The sequence below is a fragment of the Melitaea cinxia genome, chromosome 21, assembly GCF_905220565.1.
Source record: "Melitaea cinxia chromosome 21, ilMelCinx1.1, whole genome shotgun sequence".
Taxonomy (NCBI): Eukaryota; Metazoa; Arthropoda; class Insecta; order Lepidoptera; family Nymphalidae; genus Melitaea; species Melitaea cinxia.
This window is the reverse complement of record NC_059414.1, coordinates 2,720,355-2,742,027: the sequence shown is the minus strand read 5'-3', so window position 1 is coordinate 2,742,027 and position 21,673 is coordinate 2,720,355. Positions and strand designations below refer to the sequence as shown.

Sequence of the window (21,673 nt, the reverse complement as noted above, 5' to 3'; positions counted from 1 at the left end):
TAACACAGTTCCACTACCACCTTGTAACTTAAAAAGCTGATCGATGGCGGGATAACCATCCAACTGCTGGCTTTGAAATACGCAGACCAAAGACGATCAGCAGCGTCTTTGGTGCGACAAAGCCAGCTCTGTGGTCACAAATACCGTCTGCCCAGCGTGGTGACTATGGTAAAAACACATGAGTTCACGCCATTTTTGGCGTGAACTTGTGGAGGCCTATGTCCAGCAGTGGACTGCGATAGGCCGAAGTAATGATGATGACATATATGAAAATAAAGATTTTGTTTGTTTATTTTATTTTGTAACTTTGTTGTGATATTTGATTCGATGTTTTAATATTTTAATTGTGGGAAATAATCTTTTCTTCAAAAAAATCTTTTTAATATATTATATGGTGATGAAGTCACTTAAAATTAACTCATTAAAATAAAAAAGTAAACTCATAAACCGTTAATAAAAAAATTAAGTATCTAAATTATGTCATGTAGGTTTTGGCAATGAACTGAAATCTAATAATTTGATTCCAAAGCTATTTACATACAACTCGCTTACCCAATCGATCTACGGTGTTTAGGTCATTTTCACCTTTAATTCCCGAAGATAACAGGAAGGCAAGAAAGCATAGGCCCCTTACAAAGCCCCCCTGCATCACTACAACTATTTATATTACTATCCACCTTTCCTAGAAGTCGATCCTAATGGTGTTATTCAGACGACTTTTACAAACTGCAGCAATGTGAATTGCGTACCTTGTTATAAATACATGTTAAATATCCGTGAAAATTGATAGACATTATGATTTATAGGAATACGAATGAAACTGTAATTATGACTTGTAACGAATATTTGAATTCGTTCTGTCAATGCAATTAGGTATAGTTGTCTACTGTGATTGAATATTTGCGTAAGTATGATTAATAATTTTAAATAATTATTTTAAAATATTGCAGGTATTTTTTGTGGTTTAGAAAAAAAATAAAATGCATTAAGTTAAGTCCCACTAATTTAATTTTATAAATATGAAGCATGTGTTATTGTCTATTTTTACATTGCAAGAATCTTATTCTAAAATTTACAAGATCCTTTTAACGAGCCATGTCAATGAAGAGATCATTAGTAAGTTGATTTATATTACTAAGCAGCATCAATTGCATCCTCTTGTGCAGAAGATACACCTTTCATTTTATCCGATCCACGACGATATCCACCGGCAAGAGCATTAGCTAAGGCATTTGCTTGGGCAGATGATAATCCTCCCAAACCTCCCCATCCACCAGAAATCGCATTAGCGATAGCGTTAGCTTGGGCCGATGATAAGCCTCCTAAGCCTCCCCATCCACCAGTGACAGCATTAGCAAGAGCATCTGCTTGGGCTGATGATAAACCTCCTAAACCCCATCCGCGATTCGCTGCGCTTGCAGAGGCATCCGCTTGGGCAGATGATGAACCATCCCTATACAACCATCCACTATTAGTGGCAGCGTTTGCAAGTGCATCTGCTATAGCTGAAGATGAGCCTCCCAAGCCTCCCCATCCACCGTTAGCGACAGCGTTTGCAACTGCGTCTGCTGATGCTGAAGATGATCCTCCCAAGCCTCCCCATCCGCCGTTTGAGACAGCGTTTGCAACAGCGTCTGCCGAAGCTGATGATGGACCTCCGAAGCCTCCCCATCCGCCATTTGAGACAGCGTTTGCAACAGCGTCTGCTGAAGCTGATGATGATCCACCCAAACCTCCCCATCCACCATTAGAGCCAGCATTTGCAACAGCGTCTGCTACAGCTGATGATGAACCTCCCAAACCTCCCCATCTGCCACCTGTGCCTGCATTTGCAATAGCATCTGCTACTGCTGAAGATGAACCTCCTAGGCGACCCCATCCACCATTAGCAACAGCGTTTGCAACAGCTTCTGCTGCAGCTGAAGATGAACCCGAACCAAATCCGCCGATGGCGTTCGCAATAGCATTTGCGTTAGCGGATGCTATGCTTCCGGCATCTCCCCACCCTTAAATAGAACAAAAAATACATTTAATTGTCTTTCTTCAATTGTTAAGTAACTATTACGAATTCCATAAAATATCCAATAATGTTTTCTGTATCTTAAAACTAAGCTCGAATAATGAGGTGATATTAATATTTTTTCCGTACATGATTATAGTAATGTATAAATTTTTCTCATCACAACAAATTCTATTTGATTTAAAGGTTATAGAGTTACTGAGAAAATTTTCGTAGTATTTGCACTATTTTTACCGCCATCGGTTTTTTCTTATAGACGCTTAATAATAACTGCTCTTAGTTTATTTATTTTTTTAGATTCTAAATGGCCTTTCAGAAGCTTTTAATTATCTCTTTGTAATTAATCTGGCGGATAACTAAACTTACTGCATCTTGGAAGGATTTGTGACTCGATGTAGACGTAGTTATATATGATCTTGCAAACGTACACACGACACCAGTCACCGGGTTGGACGAATGGCTGATAGGGCTGGTGTCCTCTGCATATTGGTGCTGTGTTATTTAAAAAGAAAAATAGTTCCGTAAGTAATATGTATTTTCAAATAACTATTCAAAATAAAATATACAAAAAAAAAACATTTACCTACGTAGATGATGACTGGTACTCTGTATATTTCTGTTTGAAGAAAAAAACATCAATTTATATGATTGGTCATGAACATCAATTAACAATATTTATTTATTAGAAACCTACCGGGAACAGGAACTGGTACAGGTACTATTTTATCTTGTCCTGGTATGGTGATATAACGATTCACAGGATACGGAACAGGTACTGGTGGAGATGGGACGGGAACGGGGACAGGTACGTCCCTTACCGGACCAGGTACTGGTACTGGTACAGGCATAGGTGGAGATGGAACAGGGACTGGAATTGGTCTGTCTCTTGTTGGCCCCGGTACAGGAACGGGCTCAGGTACTGGCACAGGGACTAATCTGGGTGGTGAGGGTACAGGAACGGGGCGTGGTACGCCGTACGGGACTGGAAAAGGAGTTTTAACCGCATAAGGCACAGGTACTGAGGGACCTGGAACGAATATTTTTTCTGGTGGCATAGGAACAGGCACTGGTACTTTAATAAGCATGGGATCGCTGGGGACCCGGAATGGTACTGGTACCGGATAAGGCCTTGGGGGTCCTGGAACGACTACTGGTGCTGGACCTATACAGAAAGCAATTTGAATGTCATTAACTGTTATAATTTATGGTTTAACCTTTTAGGAGACTTGATTTTTTTGTAATAATTATTCTTATTTGTCTGTCAGTCAGTCAGTTCAGTTTATCGCAGTCCACTGCTGGACATAGGCCTCCCCAAGTTCACGCCAGACATCCCAGTTTTCCCCAACCCCCATCCAGCCCACATCGGCAATCTTACGTAGATCGGTGGTCCAGCGGGCCGGAGGACGACCCAGACTGCGTTGACCAAGACGTGATCTGCACTCCAGGATACGTCTGCTCCAATGACCATTTGTTCTGAGACATAGGTGACTTTCCCACTGTCACTTCAACTTGCTAATTCTGTGGGCTATGTCGGTTACTTCCGTTTTCTCGCGAATAGTCTCATTTCTAATCCTATCTTTGAGAGAAACCCCAAGCATAGCCCGTTCCATTGCACGCTGAGCGACTTTAAACTTGTGGACCAGTCCCTTCGTCAGTGTCCACATTTCCGCTCCGTATTATCATACGGACACAAGCATTGCTCGAATTCTTATTTGAGCAGTTGTCAGTCCATGCAAATCTTTTCGTCCAAATAAATAATTAATAATTATTTTACTATACGCATTGCTAATAGAGTGATTCTAGATCTGGCTATGAAAGTAGAGCAGGAATAGGTCCACAAAATATTTTTCGTACATAAGATATGAAAATAATTAATATAATAACTATTATATTTATTTATAATGGTACTATACCGATGAAATTAAATGTGACTGTAAGTACTTACTCGGTGGCGGGATCCAAGGGAGCGGCTCTGGAAGTGGTCCTACGAAGAATTAATATATTTTAAATATAGATTAAGTAATTATAACCCAGTAATATGATCAAAACTTGTATAATGTAATACGAATTATTGTTATTTTTAAAATAGTAACGAATTATTAACAATTATTTTTTAAATTAAAATTAAGCGTGTTGATATAGTATAAAAGAGTTTGCCGAGATTAAGGTAAAAAAAATGTGTTTAATACCTATCCATCCGCCATTACTGCCAGCGTTTGCAATAGCTTCTGCTACAGCTGATGATGAACCTCCCAATCCACCATTTGCGACAGCATTTGCAACAGCGTCTGCTACAGCTGATGATGAACCTCCCAAGCCTCCCCATCCGCCATTCGATGCAGCGTTTGCTATAGCTTCTGCTACAGCTGAAGATGAACCACCCAAGCCTCCCCATCCTCCATTAGAGGCAGCGTTTGCTATAGCCTCTGCTACAGCTGAAGATGAGCCTCTTAATCCTCCCCATCCGCCATTAGAGGCAGCGTTTGCTATAGCTTCTGCTACAGCTGAAGATGATCCACCCAAGCCTCCCCATCCACCATTAGCGGCAGCGTTTGCTACAGCGTCTGCTACAGCTGAAGATGAACCACCCAAGCCTCCCCATCCACCGTTAGCGGCAGCGTTTGCTATAGCTTCTGCTACAGCTGAAGATGAACCACCCAAACCTCCCCATCCACCATTAGCGGCAGCGTTTGCTATAGCTTCTGCTACAGCTGAAGATGATCCACCCAAGCCTCCCCATCCACCATTAGCGGCAGCGTTTGCTACAGCGTCTGCTACAGCTGAAGATGAACCACCCAAGCCTCCCCATCCACCATTAGCGGCAGCGTTTGCTATAGCTTCTGCTACAGCTGAAGATGAACCACCCAAGCCTCCCCATCCACCGTTAGCGGCAGCGTTTGCTATAGCTTCTGCTACAGCTGAAGATGAACCACCCAAGCCTCCCCATCCACCGTTAGCGGCAGCGTTTGCTATAGCTTCTGCTACAGCTGAAGATGAGCCTCCCAGTCCTCCCCATCCGCCATTAGAGACAGCGTTTGCAATAGCATCTGCTATGGCTGAAGACGAACCCCCCAAGCCTCCCCATCTACTACCTGAGTCGGCATTTGCAGTAGCGTCTGCTACAGCTGAAGATGAACCATCTGAGCGACCCCAAACGCCATTAGAGGCTGCATTTGCAATAGCATCTGCTAAGGCTGAAGATGATCCACCCAAGCCTCCCCATCCTCCATTAGATGCAGCATTTGCAATAGCATCTGCTACAGCTGACGATGAACCTCCAGGGCTTCCCCATCCTTAAATTTAAAAAAAAAACGAGTTGAGAGCTATATTTTTATATAACTATTCAGTATCTATCAGAGGACCACAAAATTTTTGTTCCGGTTATCAACGAAATCGTCGAGAGTTAGATATATTTCGAAATAGGTAAACATTATGAGACTCATTTTTGCTGTGTGGTTACGGCATTAAGAATATAGTAAAGAATATAGCCATATTCCCGTAGTCTCGTAAGAAGCGACTAAGGGATAACACAGTTCCTTGGTTTTTCACCTAGTCTTAATATATATAAATCTCGTGTCACAATGTTTGTCCTCAATGGACTCCTAAACCACTTAACCGATTATAATAAAATTCGCACACCATGTGCAGTTCGATCCAACTTAAAAGATAGGCTATATTTTATTTTGATATATTATGTTATTATTATATTTCAGAAAAAAATAAGGTGATACGAAGTTCGCCAGGTCAGCTAGTTTTTTATAATATTTTTAATTTCTTTTCGAAGTCGATTTATCTATAGAAGGTTAGCTCCTAATGTTAATTTTTTTTTTTTCATAATAACTAATAATTGAGATTTTCATGGATATTATCTTGTTCTATTGATTGAAAATTCAAAGACAAAAATTACTTGAGTTTATCAAATTAATTTGCTTTGAGAGTCAGGTTGTTTAAAATGTTATTATATCTTGCTGGATACAAAAAATAAATAAAGATAATGTTTTATGTACTTACCTATTGGGTTAAACCATGGACGCGGTACAAACCCTACAAAAATATAAAGTAATTTTGAATTATAACAAGTAAGGATAACAGTTGCGTTAAAGTTTATGTTAAGAAGTAATGGTAGTTCAATACAAAAACTAAATATATATATAACATATATTAATATATAAATTAAAATATACTGTGTTGATAATATATTTTAGTGTTAAGAAAATCACAAAATGGCAAGTAAGAAACCAAAATTATCAAATATAAATATTTACGTACTGCCTAAAGAATTCGAATCTGCATTAGCTGATGCGTAAGCATTTGATGAAGAGCGATCTTCTAGGTCTGAAAGAGCAAAATATTATTATTTACCAAAAATGAGGATGCATAACGTTTAATATTTATTATTTTTATTATTTTATACTTTATTGTACACCACAAATATATTACAAAAAAAGCATAAAGATAGTTACAGACAGTGAAGTACAATGGGCGGACTTATGGCTAATTAGCCATTTCTTCCAGACAACCCATAATCTACCTTAGCACAGATTTTTTATAAACTAGGTTTGGAGTACAGCACTTAATTGACACGATTAAATTTCAAGTGTACAAACTTATGCCTTTTATAAAAATATTTTTCTATCTTTATAACAAAACGTAATTTGGATATAATATATACAATTAAATAATCAACTTTCCAATTTACTGTATTATTTGAAATCTATTGTTGAACGAAAGCGTTAATGGAAAGTTATTCTACATGAAAATGAAAGTCACTTGTTTTTAGTTACAAAAAAAAAAATCTTTAAGCGTTCTGTACTGTTTGTATGTACATGGTCTATTTCTAAACTTGGAATAGAATCGTATATTAACTTGAAACAAACAAGCTGATATTATGAGATGTATTAATAACTTATCTATATACTCTATATCTATATATTTTTAATAAAACGTTTTAAGCACAGAGGTGGAATCGGAGGATGGAGCGAGATTTTTTTGCAGTTAAATATTGTAGTAACAGTAAATAAAGGTAAAAATTTTCCAGTCGTTTACACAGTAAACAGATATGAAACATCGTTATTAATTTTCGAATACCGTTTTTACTACGTTTTTATTGTGTTAGTTTAAAATCATTTAATGTTTGAAATAGTGTGAAAATATTACGTTTTAGTTTTGAGTAGTTAAAATAAATTAAATTACTTTGTAACTCATTGAATGTTTAACATAATACAGTAAATAATGAATATAAAACTATAAAGATTTAATCTTAACTTTGAAAAAAATATACATGTGAGTGTTAGCGAGCCGCACTTTGAATTTATAAATAAAAAATGGAACATATAAGCGATAAAAAAAATAACATTACTTAAGCGAATAGTTAGAAAAATTATTAAAGTAAAAACAATTAAACTCACCTTCTGCTAATACAGAAATCACAACCAAGCACGAAAACCAAATTGTTTTACGAAACATTTTTCCCCAAATTCTGGACCCTGTGAGTGGGACAACCACCCGCCAAAGATAAATATTATCCTCAAATCGTGTGTATTTAAACAAAACGGCCTTTACGCGTTAATTGCCGTCACAAATCAATTCGCTTATTAAAATATTTAATATACATTGCCTCTAATAAGCGCTACCATATCGTTATTTGAAAACCGCGACGGGGTAAAATTAAAAAAGGAAATCGTAACAAACATTTTATAACATTTATTAACATTATTAATTTATTGTTGATAAATATCCGTGAAAATATTAACTTTCGTGAAAAAAGAAACACGTTTCAGAAGAACATTGTGTTATTATGTCTATTTTTCTTTTGATTGTTTTATATGCTTACAATAGATTATTTATATTATTAATATTTGTTATCATAAAATAATTTCTTATATGACCACTATTGGCGTGTTGCAGTGAATCGATACTTCTATAATAACAATATATTGTTTTATTTTATAAGTTATATATCAATTTTATTGTGCACGCTTTTCTCAGAAGTTTCTAGATCGTTTTGATAAATTCTTTCTACAGTTCGTAACAGAGTGATTGCTGAGTACATATTGTAAGTCCATCAATGCAATTCTGTAATCCAAGAAATGGGATTTTGCAGAACATAATATAAGACATAACTGCATAATGAAACAACTCTTTCGGATTTTATCGCGGCTCATTAATTTTTTAGATGCCCGACGATTCGGATACTTTACAGCAACCATGGTCACGGGTTTCATTCATTATAATGAGTGAAATTCGCGTAAACATTAGAAAACTATAACTGTTTACTTTGAAATATGAACTACATATACAATAATAAAAAATTTTATAGATTGTTAATTGACTTTTATTGGAAATAATAATATAAATTAGTCTTTTGCTAATATAGTATTTTGTTTGACTTTTACTTTAAAAGGGTCCGCTGGCTAGCAACTTCTTTTTTTAAAAGTTGTAATGATTTTGTAAACATGGTTGTTTACGTTATAGGACGATTTAAATTTTTGATACGGCCCTAATGGCGGTAAACGGTTCCAGAAGCATCGCAAGCGCGGTTCCAATCCTGACCTCGAATCTCCCCAGCTGTGACTACCTTACTCACCTCACCAACCAACACTACTTGAGTAATACCTATTACCCCTTCTATGAAGTCGATTTAAAAAGGTAAACTTGGAAGAAGCATTATGAATTTTTGAACTTCTTAATTTATATTTGGTTCACGTAATATATGAATCGTGGTTCGAAATTTAAAAATGGCAAACAAACATATAACAGTTGAACACAATAGATGCTCCTCGACTTCGGAAGCGGGTCGCGGAAACGGAACCGGACCGCTAATGACGGTCGCGCCCTCTACTCGTTTTATATTCGCGAAAAATGTATTCTTGCATATTTAAAATTGGAAAATTCGTATTAAAATTTAGTATATATTTTAATCTGTGAATTACTTTTATTTATAATAATAACTTTTTAAAAATTGATAAAAAATTAAAGTACTAAAACGCGATATCTTATTTTGTATTTATTTCAAATATACGTATCGTTCTAAATTTAAAAATAATAATGTTTCGATAACATTTAACTATAAAAGAATTTGGGACTAATTAAATGATAATTTTTTGGAGGGCACGTTAAGCCGTCGGTCTCGGTTGTCATCATGTATACCTGATAGCGATCGTTACCATAGTAGGGAATATATCCGCCAACCCGCATTGGGTCATCGTAGTGGATTAAGCTCTGATCCTTCTCCTACATGGAGAAAGAGGCCTATGCCCAGAAGTAGGATGTTACAGGCTGAAGCGTAAAAGGCGTAAATAATAATTTTTAAGTTTGATCTACATTGACATATTTATCACTTCGCTTCTATACTACATAATGTAGTATATTTTACGTAATATATTTTCCTTCTAAAGTATCTAGGTCGCATATCCTATTTTTTTAATAGTTGTATATATTAAAAAGGTTTCACGCATAACTACTTATCTTAAATAAAAATGATTACGTCAGTCTGTTAAATAGCGATATATAAGCAATAAAATATCAAGTCTTGATTAAAAAAGTAGGCAAAATGTAACAAAATTATGATTCCTATTATAATTTTAACACTTTGTGTCTTATTTATCACTTCTCGTAAAGTCTTACAGCATCTTGTTCGCTTCGTAATATAAAGAAATAAAGTAGCGCTGTCATTTCCTAAATTTATTTTCTCGGAATATTAACATAATAAAGTTGATCGTATGCTGAGGTATAGCGTAAGAGCTAGTGCACAGTGGAGCCAGTTTTAATGGCTGTTGTAGATACAGTTATCGCTCGGAGCAAATATTTGTAATTGTCTAAATAATAGTTTTTGGTCTGGGTGTACGTTTTAGTTAAGTTAATTTACGTATATATTATTACGAGCTGTGCCCCGTGATTTTATAAGCGTTAACTTGAGTAAAAAATGTACTAAATCAAAATATTTTTAAACTATTAGTGTGAAACTGTGGCGAAAGACGAAGTTTATCTTCATAAAATTTTCTTATTGATGGACTATTTTTTTACTCGTAAGAACTAATTTGCCTGGCTAGTAATAATGCAATGGAATTACCGTTTAATTTTATTTTCTATTTATTACAAATTTTGAGTTGTCACGATTTTTAATTTATTTTTAATTTATTTTTTTTAGTACTAGTCTTAACATACGCTCAATTTTACGTTTGCTTCTGTCTGAGCTGAATTATAGACTAGGGCCTCGACATAATTTACAACACTAACAGCAGGACAGTTAGATATCATATTGTTATATATTCTACCCAAATTTAAAACAAGTTTGAATTATTTACATTACACTAAATTTACTGAGGTAGGTTATTCCTGCTCAAAATTTGAAGCAGCTTGACTGGGGTAGTACCTCGATCTTACAGAAGATTATAGCTAAATAATACTGTTTTCAAGTAATGTGTTCCCGTTGGTGAGTAAGGTTATCAGAGCTCCTGGACGGAAATGTGGTATAGAGTCGGTAACACGCTTGCGATGCTTCAGGTGTTGCAGATGTCTATAAGCTACGGTAAATGCTTACCATCAGATGAGCCGTACGCTCGTGTGCTGACCTGGTTATATTAAAAAAAATTAAATAAATACCACTCAACGAGCCCTTGTAGGATTTTCTCCTGTGTTGGGGGTCTGGAAACACACAACACATAAGCACAAATGCCAATACAAATGTTTGTCATGTGCGTGGTTCGAACCCGCGACCGCTAGCGCAATAGCCAGTACTGTGACCGCTGCGCCAACGCTTCGTCAATGCGTCACTATTTTTTTATAATGCAATAAATACACTAGTCGTGCTCCACGGTTCCACACGCGTTAATTTAAGGATAAAAATAGCCTATAGCCTTCCTTAAAAATTGTCCATCTAACACAAAAAGAATTTTTCTATTCGAACCAGTAGTTCCTGAGATTAGCGCATTTAAATAAACAAATGAAAAACTTTTCAATTACATTATTAGAAAAGATGAACAAATGGTACATTATTTATGATTAAAATTCGTAGAAATATATGGCTATTTAAAAGGCTATTTCGTTTCAAGTTTCGTGTAATGGTTTATTTTTATTGTAATATTATTTTGAATTATAATACATTTCATAGGCCGCCATACAAGTGTTATCAAGTTTTAGGCTTTTGTTCCTGTAGATTGTATTTGTGCATGTTGTATTTTCGTGCATGTGTCTGTAGTGTGTGACTGTTGAGTTGGATATTAAATTTTGAAATAATGATTATTCTTCGTAGCTGCTGTCGTAATAACTTTGTCAACAAAACAAAATATCTTTCCGTAATTAATATCAAAAGGCTTATGAAAATTTTGCAACAATTGTACATATTTTTTTATGCGCTTAGAATTACGTATAATGAAGGGTTTGAATGAAGACGGCTTTTCATGCTGTCTCAGTTTTTTACAAACGCTAAAATGGCCGAAATAAAACAACAGCTCCGCATATACGTTTCTGAATGCATTCTGTCGTTGTATAAAACTATCTGAGTGTATTCTAGTTTATACTGTAGGATTATCTTAAAACTTATTCATGTTAGTAATATTTTAGGATATCATTTTTTTTTTTAATTTTATTATGTCGTATGGCTTATTTGTTTAGAAAATCATAGTATTAAAAATTAGTAGAGTAAGAATCTGTCTAATTATAGAGACATATTATAATAATGAAATATATATAAACTTTTTTTCTTAATTAATTGTCTGTGGCAATAAACTGATTTCATTTTATCTATATAACATTACTACTAGCGACCTCTGTCCGTCCATATTTTTACACGATATGTAATTACCAACATATCATATACTAAAACCTTCTCTGAAACAAGTTGCGTCTTACAGTATACCTAAGTATTATTCCGATCGGCTCAGTAGTTTTCGCAGTATAACCGAAAAAAAAACCGGCTCTCGATTTATAAGTATATATATATATAATTTTTATATAACTATAATATACAACTTGTGATGAACTATATATATATATATATAAAAGATAGAAAAGATTACTAACCGAGGAAATCAATCTATCATTGTATTAGTTTAAAAAAAATCGATTTTTTTATCATTTTAAGACGCCCTTTTATTTCACTGTATTTATTATAGTAAAATATTAATGAATATATTTTTGTTACAGGTAAGAATATCAAACTTATATCTTTCAACTTCAGCATTTGAACTATATTTGGTAAGTCATAATCACCATTTCAATATAATATAATACAACTAACAAGCTATTCAAAGTAAACAGTTACAACAAACTTTTGTCACCTGGACTTTAATCCCCTTAACCCTAGATCACTAACCTTATTTTACAACGCTTATTACTAACCTTCGTCGTTGCGACTACGCCGTATAAAAGGGAGGCTTCTAAGGATTTATGGAATAAAATATTCATACCTGTTTTACTTATTTATTAGAATAATCATTTGTGAACATGTTTATAAGTTTTTTATTTACTAAAATTACATTATAATTACTTTGACACTATTTTAACTGAGACCGGACTTTTTACGCATTTGTAAATTTTTGTTTTTTTAAATGCTTAAATTTTATTAACTAAAAAAACAAAGACTTAAAAATATCTTAAAATATCAAAATTAAGTAGTAAAATCAACAAAATAAAGAAACATTTAGAAAAAAACTAATAATTAATACATTTGTGACAAATGTTAATTTTGTATTCGCCACACAAGGATTTATTGCACTTGGTGCAATAACTCTTCGTCATTCTTCGCCTTGTGGAGGGGCAAATTGCACAAATTTTTCTTTTTTCGGCGATAGGAAGACTAACTGAATCTTTTCTTTGATCAGTCTCGTGTGTAGAAATAGAACTACTGGTTCCTGGTATGGGTTACAATTAAATCAATCATACTATCAGTTACAAAAAATAAAAAGCAATCAAGCGGATCTACTTAGTTCGTTTTTACAATTACACATGGGTCCATGAACAATATTTTTTGATGCTGTTCGGCTTCATGAAATCTGTTTCACTGATGACCATTTGTGTTTGCCTTTTCCACGAATAATATTACTTGTTGGTGTAATAATTAATTCGTGTGACTGATTTGAAGTACTAGCTCACGAGTCTTCAATTGATGAAGATGAACTTTGCCTGGATGTCTTTAGTTGAAGGTGGTTGTTTTGTTACAAAACAAATTTCTCCCTCACCATCTGTTTCATAAGCCGAATCACCGTCAAGGTGGTCTTCTTTCTCACTCTCAGAGCCGTTTTCTTCGTCACTATTATTATCTAATAACAGCTGACGAATCGTATCTAAAATAAAAATATATTCAAATAAAAATAATGTAGGTCCTTACTTCAACGTAGGCAAATTAAATATAATGTTTACAAAACACCAAAATAATTATAGCACCAAAAAAGAATGAATAATAATACTGCAAGAATAACGTTAATACTAACCTTCGTCGATTCGACGACTCATGGTGGCTGGAATGGCGGACACAGAGCTCCTACACAAAAATACACCCGTGTGCTGTGCGAGCTGTAGGTCGACTGAGATTAGCTGGAATCTGGAATGCGTACGACGACGCACTCAAAATTTATAGCACTTTTTTCAAGTCCGCGTCGTCGTTTCGACGAAGGTTAGTGATCTAGGGTTAAGGCGGTAAATACAGCGAGAACCGTTCAGACATTCAACGTAATGAATTAAACCAAGCGCTACAAAGGCTACGCAAACTGTTTTAGTTATAAACTCCGAAGTCGAGATTTAGATAAGATCGCCGCATCTGCACCGCAACGCCCTGAGGGGGCTGAACTAGTGCGGACATGGATACCGTGTAACGAGATAAACACGTCCCCTGAGAGGTTGTTTGTGGACACGATAAGTAATTTGTACATTTCAAATGTATTTGCGTCTTATTCATTAAATATCAATATATCATTTTACCAATTTTTTTTTTTACTTGTGAAAATGACAGCATTGACAAGTTATAAATAAATTCATTGACGTTGTTTCATTCAAGGGTTAGGTTAATATATAATATTAACTAGCTAACCCCGCAAACGTTGTTTTGCCATATATGTTATAAAGCCCCCTTAATCCCCCCCCCCCCGTAACTTAGGGGAATGAAAAATAGATGTTGTTCGATTCTCAGACCTACCCAATACGCACACAATATAGATTTTATATATTAGAATTAATTTTGTATTTGTTTCATTATTTATGAACGTGTTATAGTTAAAAGGAAATAACCGTCTTCTAAAAAGAGGAGTTTCTCACTTCGACTGTATTTTTTATGTGTTCATTACCTCATATTTTTTTACGGGCTGTACCGATTTAAATTTTTTTTTTTTTTAATTGAAAGCCAGTGCTTGTCATGTGGTCACATTTAAACGTGACCAAGATCTATCCCTACTAAAGAGTTACCCCTAATAATGCGCATTTAATTAATTATTATTATTAGTTGTCGATTTAAATTGAACCCTTTTTTTCGTTTACAAACAAACACAATTAATTTTATTAAGAAAGTAAAAGAATTATTAGTCTCTCAATTATATTTATATGTTACACTGTAGGTAGGTCTAAAATACTATAGTGTATTGAAATACCCACATTCTGAGCACTTGTAACCGCAACACCGTAACCAGTTCTGAGAGGCCTTTTTGAATGCAGTTTCGCTCGCAAGTTACGATTTTATTGCAATTTAAACTTTAAAATGTTTGAAATATAGTTCATATTTAAACGTGAACTTATATTTGTTAAATGTAGTGCAAAAATGAACTTTGATGCGGTGAGGATAACTTTCTTATTGCAATGTATGTTAATATATGCAAAGTACATAGAGTAAGGAATTTTAGAAATGATAGGAATGGCAATGTTTCTATACTGGTGTTATCCGAAAATCGGTTTAATATACATATATATGATTTGGTTTTGATAAATTTCCAATGCGACAATTACGTTTTTTTTTTTTCTATTTATTTTCCACATGACTTGTGTATTCGAAATTCCACACAAATATGTTTAAAAAACATTTGTATCCATGACTAAACGCTGGCAATATTACCGGAAGAACTCAAAGTAAACAAAACTCACACACGTGATGAAAATCCCGTTTTACATATAAATAATTATAAAAAGAAAATTGTTGCAATAACTTCTTAAAGTAATAAATGAATACTTTTGACAAATTACATAAATGTGGTACTATTTTTATACGGCCATGTAAAGTCGTCTTGATGTCATTTCTAATATTTTTCTATACTAAGGCACAAGCGCCATCTGTCGGCAGTAATGGGCACGCAGAGTTACTGGAATCACTATGCGAGGGGTTGCACTATGCATTTTAGAGTTTCTACCATCAGTCGCATTTTATTAAAAGATTTTCCGAGGCGAGATTATGGCGGTATAAAATACATTAGGTACTTTCGTATAAAAGTTTTTAATGTATAACTATAGAAGCAATTTAAATGCATAGAATTTCTAGTATTAGCACGTGGTAAATGGTGATTAAATAATGATTTATTTAAGCCTTTGTCTGCGTTTAGCCAGTTATAGGTAATGCAAATTAAAAAATATATCGTCAGGAAAGCTGCAAAACTCTAAAGGAAAACTCCGAGATATATATAGCCATTTGCAAGTGATGTGGGATATACTGCTTGTATTATATCATTTGAAAGAGAAAATACCTTTGCCCAGCAGTTCACTGACGATAACAGCATACGAGTAGTACAGTATTCCCAAAAGTAGATGCCTCATACAAAGTAACATCCCACTGTTGGTTTTATGCCTCTTTCTCCGTGAAGGAGAAAGATAGGAGGTTAGTCCACCATACTGCTCCACTGCGGGTTCGTGGATATATTCCGTACTATGAGTAACAATCGCTATCAGTTATCATGTACATGACAACAACCGACCCACAAGAAGGGGAGACCCACAAGGACTTCACAATGTTTATCATGTGCGGGAACTGACTTCGCAACAGCCACAAACCAGTGCTGTGACCGTTGCGCCAATACGTCGTCCATCATCGATCGTCGGTTCAACGGGCCGGAGGACGTCCCACACTGCGTTTGCCAAGACGCGGTCTCCACTCCAGGACCCGTCTGCTCCAACGGCCATCGGTCCTGTGACACAGATGACCAGCCCACTGCCACTTCAAGTTGCTAATTCTGTGGGCTATGTCGGTTACTTTTGTTCTCTCGCGGATAGTCTCATTTCTAATCCTATCTTTCAGAGAAATCCCAAGCTTAGCCCGTTCCATTGCACGTTGAGCGACTTTAAACTTGTGGACCAGTCCCTTCGTCAGTGTCTTATTGTCTTATTCGTGACTTAAATATTATTAATTACCATATTCTTAATATATGCTTTTCATTTATGTATAAAGTAGGTGCAATTTTTAAATATATTTACTGAATTTTTAAATAATGCACGCCTTTTCAATTACGCCCGATTATCAGAATTAGTAACACTGAATGGTACATATTTTTATTGAAAAACTCAAATAAAATAATTTATTTATGTTCGAAGAATGCGTTAGTAAAAAGATACATTAATAACCAGGCCAATGATACGCAACGTTTTAACGTTTTTAATTTACGCATATAGAAAGTTAATCCAGAAAAACCATTAGATATAATTCGGAGCCGTAAACGGCAACATATTCTTGTACACCAACAATACATCATAACAAAATTTTAACTATTCAAATATTTGTACGTAGTTTAATATCTCGTTTGATATAAGCCTACGTAGCGCCAATATCCTCAATCGAGCTACAATCAGAGAGGTACGGAATCGTCATTCGAGCATCCGCTTCCATACCGGAAGTGACCGAATTTCATTTGCTTTTCAAATACCTTTTGTTGTTTTGTGTTACGTGATTTGTGATTACACTTATAATTAAAATAGCGCTAGTCTAGTGTAGCTAATGTTACGTACTCTTGAACGAATTGAGTTCATTGGTATAGTTTTATTTTAATGTGTATTATTAAAATTAATTAATAAATCGTTTTATAGGCCTATTTTTTATAATGTAACGTAATATCTATTACGTGTTTTTCACCCCAGTCGATATAGTTTACTTTCCCAAGCGGAAATTTAAATTAAAATTTTCTACAATTCATTATCTGAACTGGTTGTTCAGATAATCGTTACGGGTTCAAACCCTCAAATATCTGTTGGTCATATTACAAATTTTAATAATGTGTGATGTCTTTGTTGTAGTGTGTTTTGGTCACCTGATTTCTTGTGGATGTAGTGTCTTTGGCTGTGAGGCGTTATAGTTCATTTGTATGTATATTTCTCATATAATTCGCCTCAGTATACGAGTATAATAATATAATTCTAATAACAATATTTCAATTGTTTTGTTTTGAAAGACTTGCAATTACAATAAAACCCAAAGATTTAATTTTTCCATCATATAATAACTTTTTCAGATTAGTTTTCGTGCATTTCAAAGTGTTATCCATTTTCAAAATTGTTATTGTGTAAAAAAAGTTATTTGCTATCGACATCAAATTGTGTTGTTCGTTAGTTTTTAATAAAAATTTAAACTTCAAATTCCCGATATTCGTTTGTACACGAACTTTGAATTTTTAATTTATCGTAAAACCTCTGAAAATATAGGAAACTAAATTTTATTTTTGTGAGACGTGATGCAGTTATGTTAACTTTCATGAATTTAATTATTAACTAGCTCCAACGTGCAGCTGATCAGCTGATGTACTTTGTACATCTTGTATTATATCTTTCTTTATACGTGTCTGTATTTTGGTGTACATTAAGAATATATAAATAAATAAATATTATTTCTATTTCACGAAATCAGCAGAAACATTGTGCGTATAAACATAATACTACCGGCCGGCATCGTCTTAGCAACAGTTTTCATTGATTGATTGATTCAGCCAGAAACATCCCACTACTGGCATCTTGCGACATCCACCTCCAGTAGCTTGTAAGTCCTATTGCACGTCATCTTTTTACCAATATCAGTAACTATAAATTTACCCCAAGAAAGTTATATTTTCTATATGTGTTGGATATCATTACGTTTCTTGAATTGTGTTTGTTTTCAAACATACAAAAACGGACTTCATTTTACTCACTTCAGCCTATCGCAGTCCACTGCTGGACATGTGCCTCCTCAAGTTTTACATCGACATTAATTCAAATGAGAATATCGTCAATGTAGGATTTTCTACGAATTCCTATTCGTCAATTAAATATGCATTATAATAGTCCTTAAGAAATCAAATAATTAGTATTAAACAGATTTTGGTCAAATTTAAATGGAACCACGTGTCAAACACTTCGGATGAAAAATAATCATCAAAGTCGCTACACACAGTAAAAGCTATGGCCACCTAACACGCATAAAAAAAACAGTCGAATGGAATTCGAAATAGAGAACCCTCTCCTCCACCCCTCGTTAAAAAAACCCACAATTAAAGAAAACAAAGCTTAAATTATTTTCAACATTTATTTATTTTATAGTAAATATTATTAAATATGGTTCTCTTTGAAGGTTTCGTTTACATATTAATAAATCAAATTTATATTAGAGTAATAATATAATTTCAATCTCGTTTCATATAAAACAAGGAGCGCCATATTGGCACCCGTCTGTTCGTAATATTATAAGCAGTATTTACTATAGGTACATATATATATATGTGTTATAATTCTTCCTTGTGAGAAAGTTCTTGTTTTAATGAATGATAATACGGTTTATATAAATTATGATTTAATAAAACTGATTATAAAAATAACAATCTTATCAATTATTGGTTTATATCTTATATTAAAAAAGTTTTTTTTTTCACATACAAATAACTAAAAAGCTATTTGTGGAAGAAGTCAATTTTAAACATTGAAATGTTGGGTTTTGGGTTAGGTGATAGGTAACGATCGCTATCAAATGTGCTAACAACTGGACCAACAGTATTACGTGCTCTCCGAGTCAATTAGCGGGACATGTATACATGAAGTCGATATTTTTACAAGTATAAATGGAACAAATGAGTCCTAATTTGGATTTTATTTTGTGTAGCATCAATAGCTTATTAAAGAGAAGCGGAGCTCACTAACTTACTTAATCCTCGTGCTTATCGACCAACTTAACTGCATTAAAAGTTGCTTCGACTCCTACATAAGTAAAGTTTTATCGATAGAACCTTCACGTTCTGTTTATGTTTGTAATACTAAATATTTGCTGCAGTCTGTTCTGCTTTCGATTCATTGGAAATTATTTAAAGACTACATTAACCTGCAATGGAACATAATAATTGTGTTCGCTCACAAAGGAAAAAAATCCGAATTCTATTATATTAACAATTAATACAAACTTCTTTTAACGTGGGGAAAATCCATCATAGGCCAGGGGTGTCAAACTAAATATTGCAGAGGGCCATTTATTAAATTTAGAATGTGTAGACGGGCCAGATTCTGTTAAAAATGTAGTGTGCGCACTTTAAAACTTCCGTAGAGGAATCGAGTGAAGTCTTGATTCTTCTTTCTGTGACACATTGCGATCGCGGCCCGTATATTTGATATCCCTGACCTAGGCAGTTAAAATAATAGATCATTAAATAAATAGATAAATATTTACAACTTACACACACGGTCACCTGTTCCTAAAGTAAGCAACATAATACTTGTGTTACAGGTAACAGCCGACTGGTATAGGTACATATTTTTTTGATAAACGTACATATAAATAATAAATATATAAACAAATATATACACCCAGACTCGGGGTGGGAATCGAACCCCCGGAGCAGAAAGCCGGGTCACTACAAACTGCGCCAACGGGCTAGTCGGATATAGATATGCTTTATTAAGGATTACTCATTAGGTCTTGCTCAAATTTAAATGTGACCACCAAAATGTACCAGCTTTCTGATAACGAAAAGAATCATCAGAATAGATAAACCAGTAAATATAAAATACAGTTGAATTGTCGAATTGAGACACTCCTTCTAATGGTTTACAGAATCAAAAGTATCAAACATTAAATGTATCTAATTATGAAATTATTTCGTACATATTTTATATAAAAAAAATCTGTTTTATTTAGAATAAGTAATGTAATATTTTTCATCATTCCATTAACATTGCTGATAAAAGAATTCTGTTTTCCCATCCATTTGTAACTGACTTCTCTTCCTTCGAATGACAAGATACAAATAATAGCGACGTAAAATGACACCCAGATATCTGACAATGTATTTTTTATAAATATCGTCTTATTTCAATGTACTTTCTGTCTGTCATTGAAAATATAATGAAAATAAATGATTTAATTTTTTTTGATTTTTTGATTTAATAATAATATACTTTTTTTCACTATTTTTTAATCCGCGTCATAAAAAGAGGAGGTTCTAAACTTGACTGTATTTTTTTGTTTCTTTACCTCATAACTTTTTACTGGATGTACCGATTTTGATACTTTTTTAGTCGATGTAATTGAAGTCGGTTTTTTTCGTTTGTAAGCAAACACTATTATTATTTCAATTGTAAGCTTTAGACAGTAGTATATTTTGTTAAAGTTATGCTTACAAATAAGTATATCATATAAATAGTGTAATAACTACTGTAAGTACTTTAAAATATTCTAAATATTTTGACAAAAACTTTTCACTACTAATCATAACATACACGACAATACATAGAAACCTAAATAACATTAAACAAAAAATATAAAAATAGAATTTTGCTAATCTTGTGTTAACATACATAGTTATCACTTAATTCTAAATAAACAATTAAATTATTCAATCCAATTTTTTTAAGAATACTATTACAATTAAATATTATTTCCAAAATATCTGCCACTTAAACAGTAAATCCATTAGAAATGGCACCTGCGTCGGTTGAACACAAAGCGGCTATGCTTTATTAGAGGCACGTAGCATACAATATTCGCCGAGTACCCTCGACATGGCTACTGACTTGTGTGGGTGATAAAAGGGAGTGTGGTGAATATGATTTCCCTACAGACATGGATATCCCATTAGAAAAAAAAAATGTATACGAGTATAGTACTCATTATTATTTGCACGTATCACTAGCTTGAACCCGTAACGTTACTCGCGAATGTTAATTCTTATCCTTTCATTAGACCTATAAGATCAAGTATGATAACCAAATTATAACGAGACCTATGTTTTTTATTATTATTTAAAATTAACATCCACGGGCTCTAAATGCCTCTAAGGCCTTTTGCTAAATATTAATTATAATACCACAGGCGATTTATTATTCGAACTACAAATCGAGAGTCCTGTGACTGCCAAGTAAAGCTAGGACGTGGTCCGATGCTGACGGATTTTTTCTTTCTTTTTTTTATGTATACATACACACCCACTCATACATGCACACAGACATACACACATACTTATATTACATTATACATACGAGGCCTATGTTTAAAGGGTTGCTCCATACATTTTTGAACGGGTCACGCTTTCGACGCGACACACTATCGGTATGACATGAATTTAATATTTTTTCTAGATTAATAATAATATAATTAAAAAGCAATTTTGAATCATCATTTTATAAATCAAAATTATAACTCAAATTTTCTTACAGGTAGCTTAGCTTGTCTAACATATAATTGAAAGTCCATTGTCACCATACATCGGGCTCATGGCACCATATATACGATTCGAC

The 21,673-nt window shown here is 34.0% G+C and overlaps 1 protein-coding gene across 1 annotated transcript; it reads right to left on the bottom strand.

Annotated features, from left to right (window-relative positions):
• Window positions 1–1,134: 1,134 nt before the first annotated feature.
• Window positions 1,135–7,486, bottom strand: LOC123664218 (spidroin-1-like). The gene is made up of 6 exons (XM_045598814.1): window positions 7,429–7,486; window positions 6,290–6,355; window positions 6,032–6,064; window positions 4,210–5,313; window positions 2,715–3,182; window positions 1,135–2,006 (listed from the first exon to the last, which is right to left on the bottom strand). Exons 1-6 carry the CDS (start codon window positions 7,484–7,486, stop codon window positions 1,135–1,137), a joined length of 2,601 nt encoding a protein of 866 aa, XP_045454770.1.
• Between the last annotated feature and the right edge of the window lie 14,187 nt (window positions 7,487–21,673).

Coding starts and splice junctions, on each gene's coding strand:
- LOC123664218 (XM_045598814.1), bottom strand. CDS start 7,486: ATGTTTCGTAAAACAATTTGGTTTTCGTGCTTGGTTGTGATTTCTGTA. Junction 5,314..6,031: donor TCCATGGTTTAACCCAATAG/GTAAGTACATAA, acceptor TTTAAATTTAAG/GATGGGGAAGCCCTGGAGGT. Junction 2,007..2,714: donor TGTACCAGTTCCTGTTCCCG/GTAGGTTTCTAA, acceptor GTTCTATTTAAG/GGTGGGGAGATGCCGGAAGC.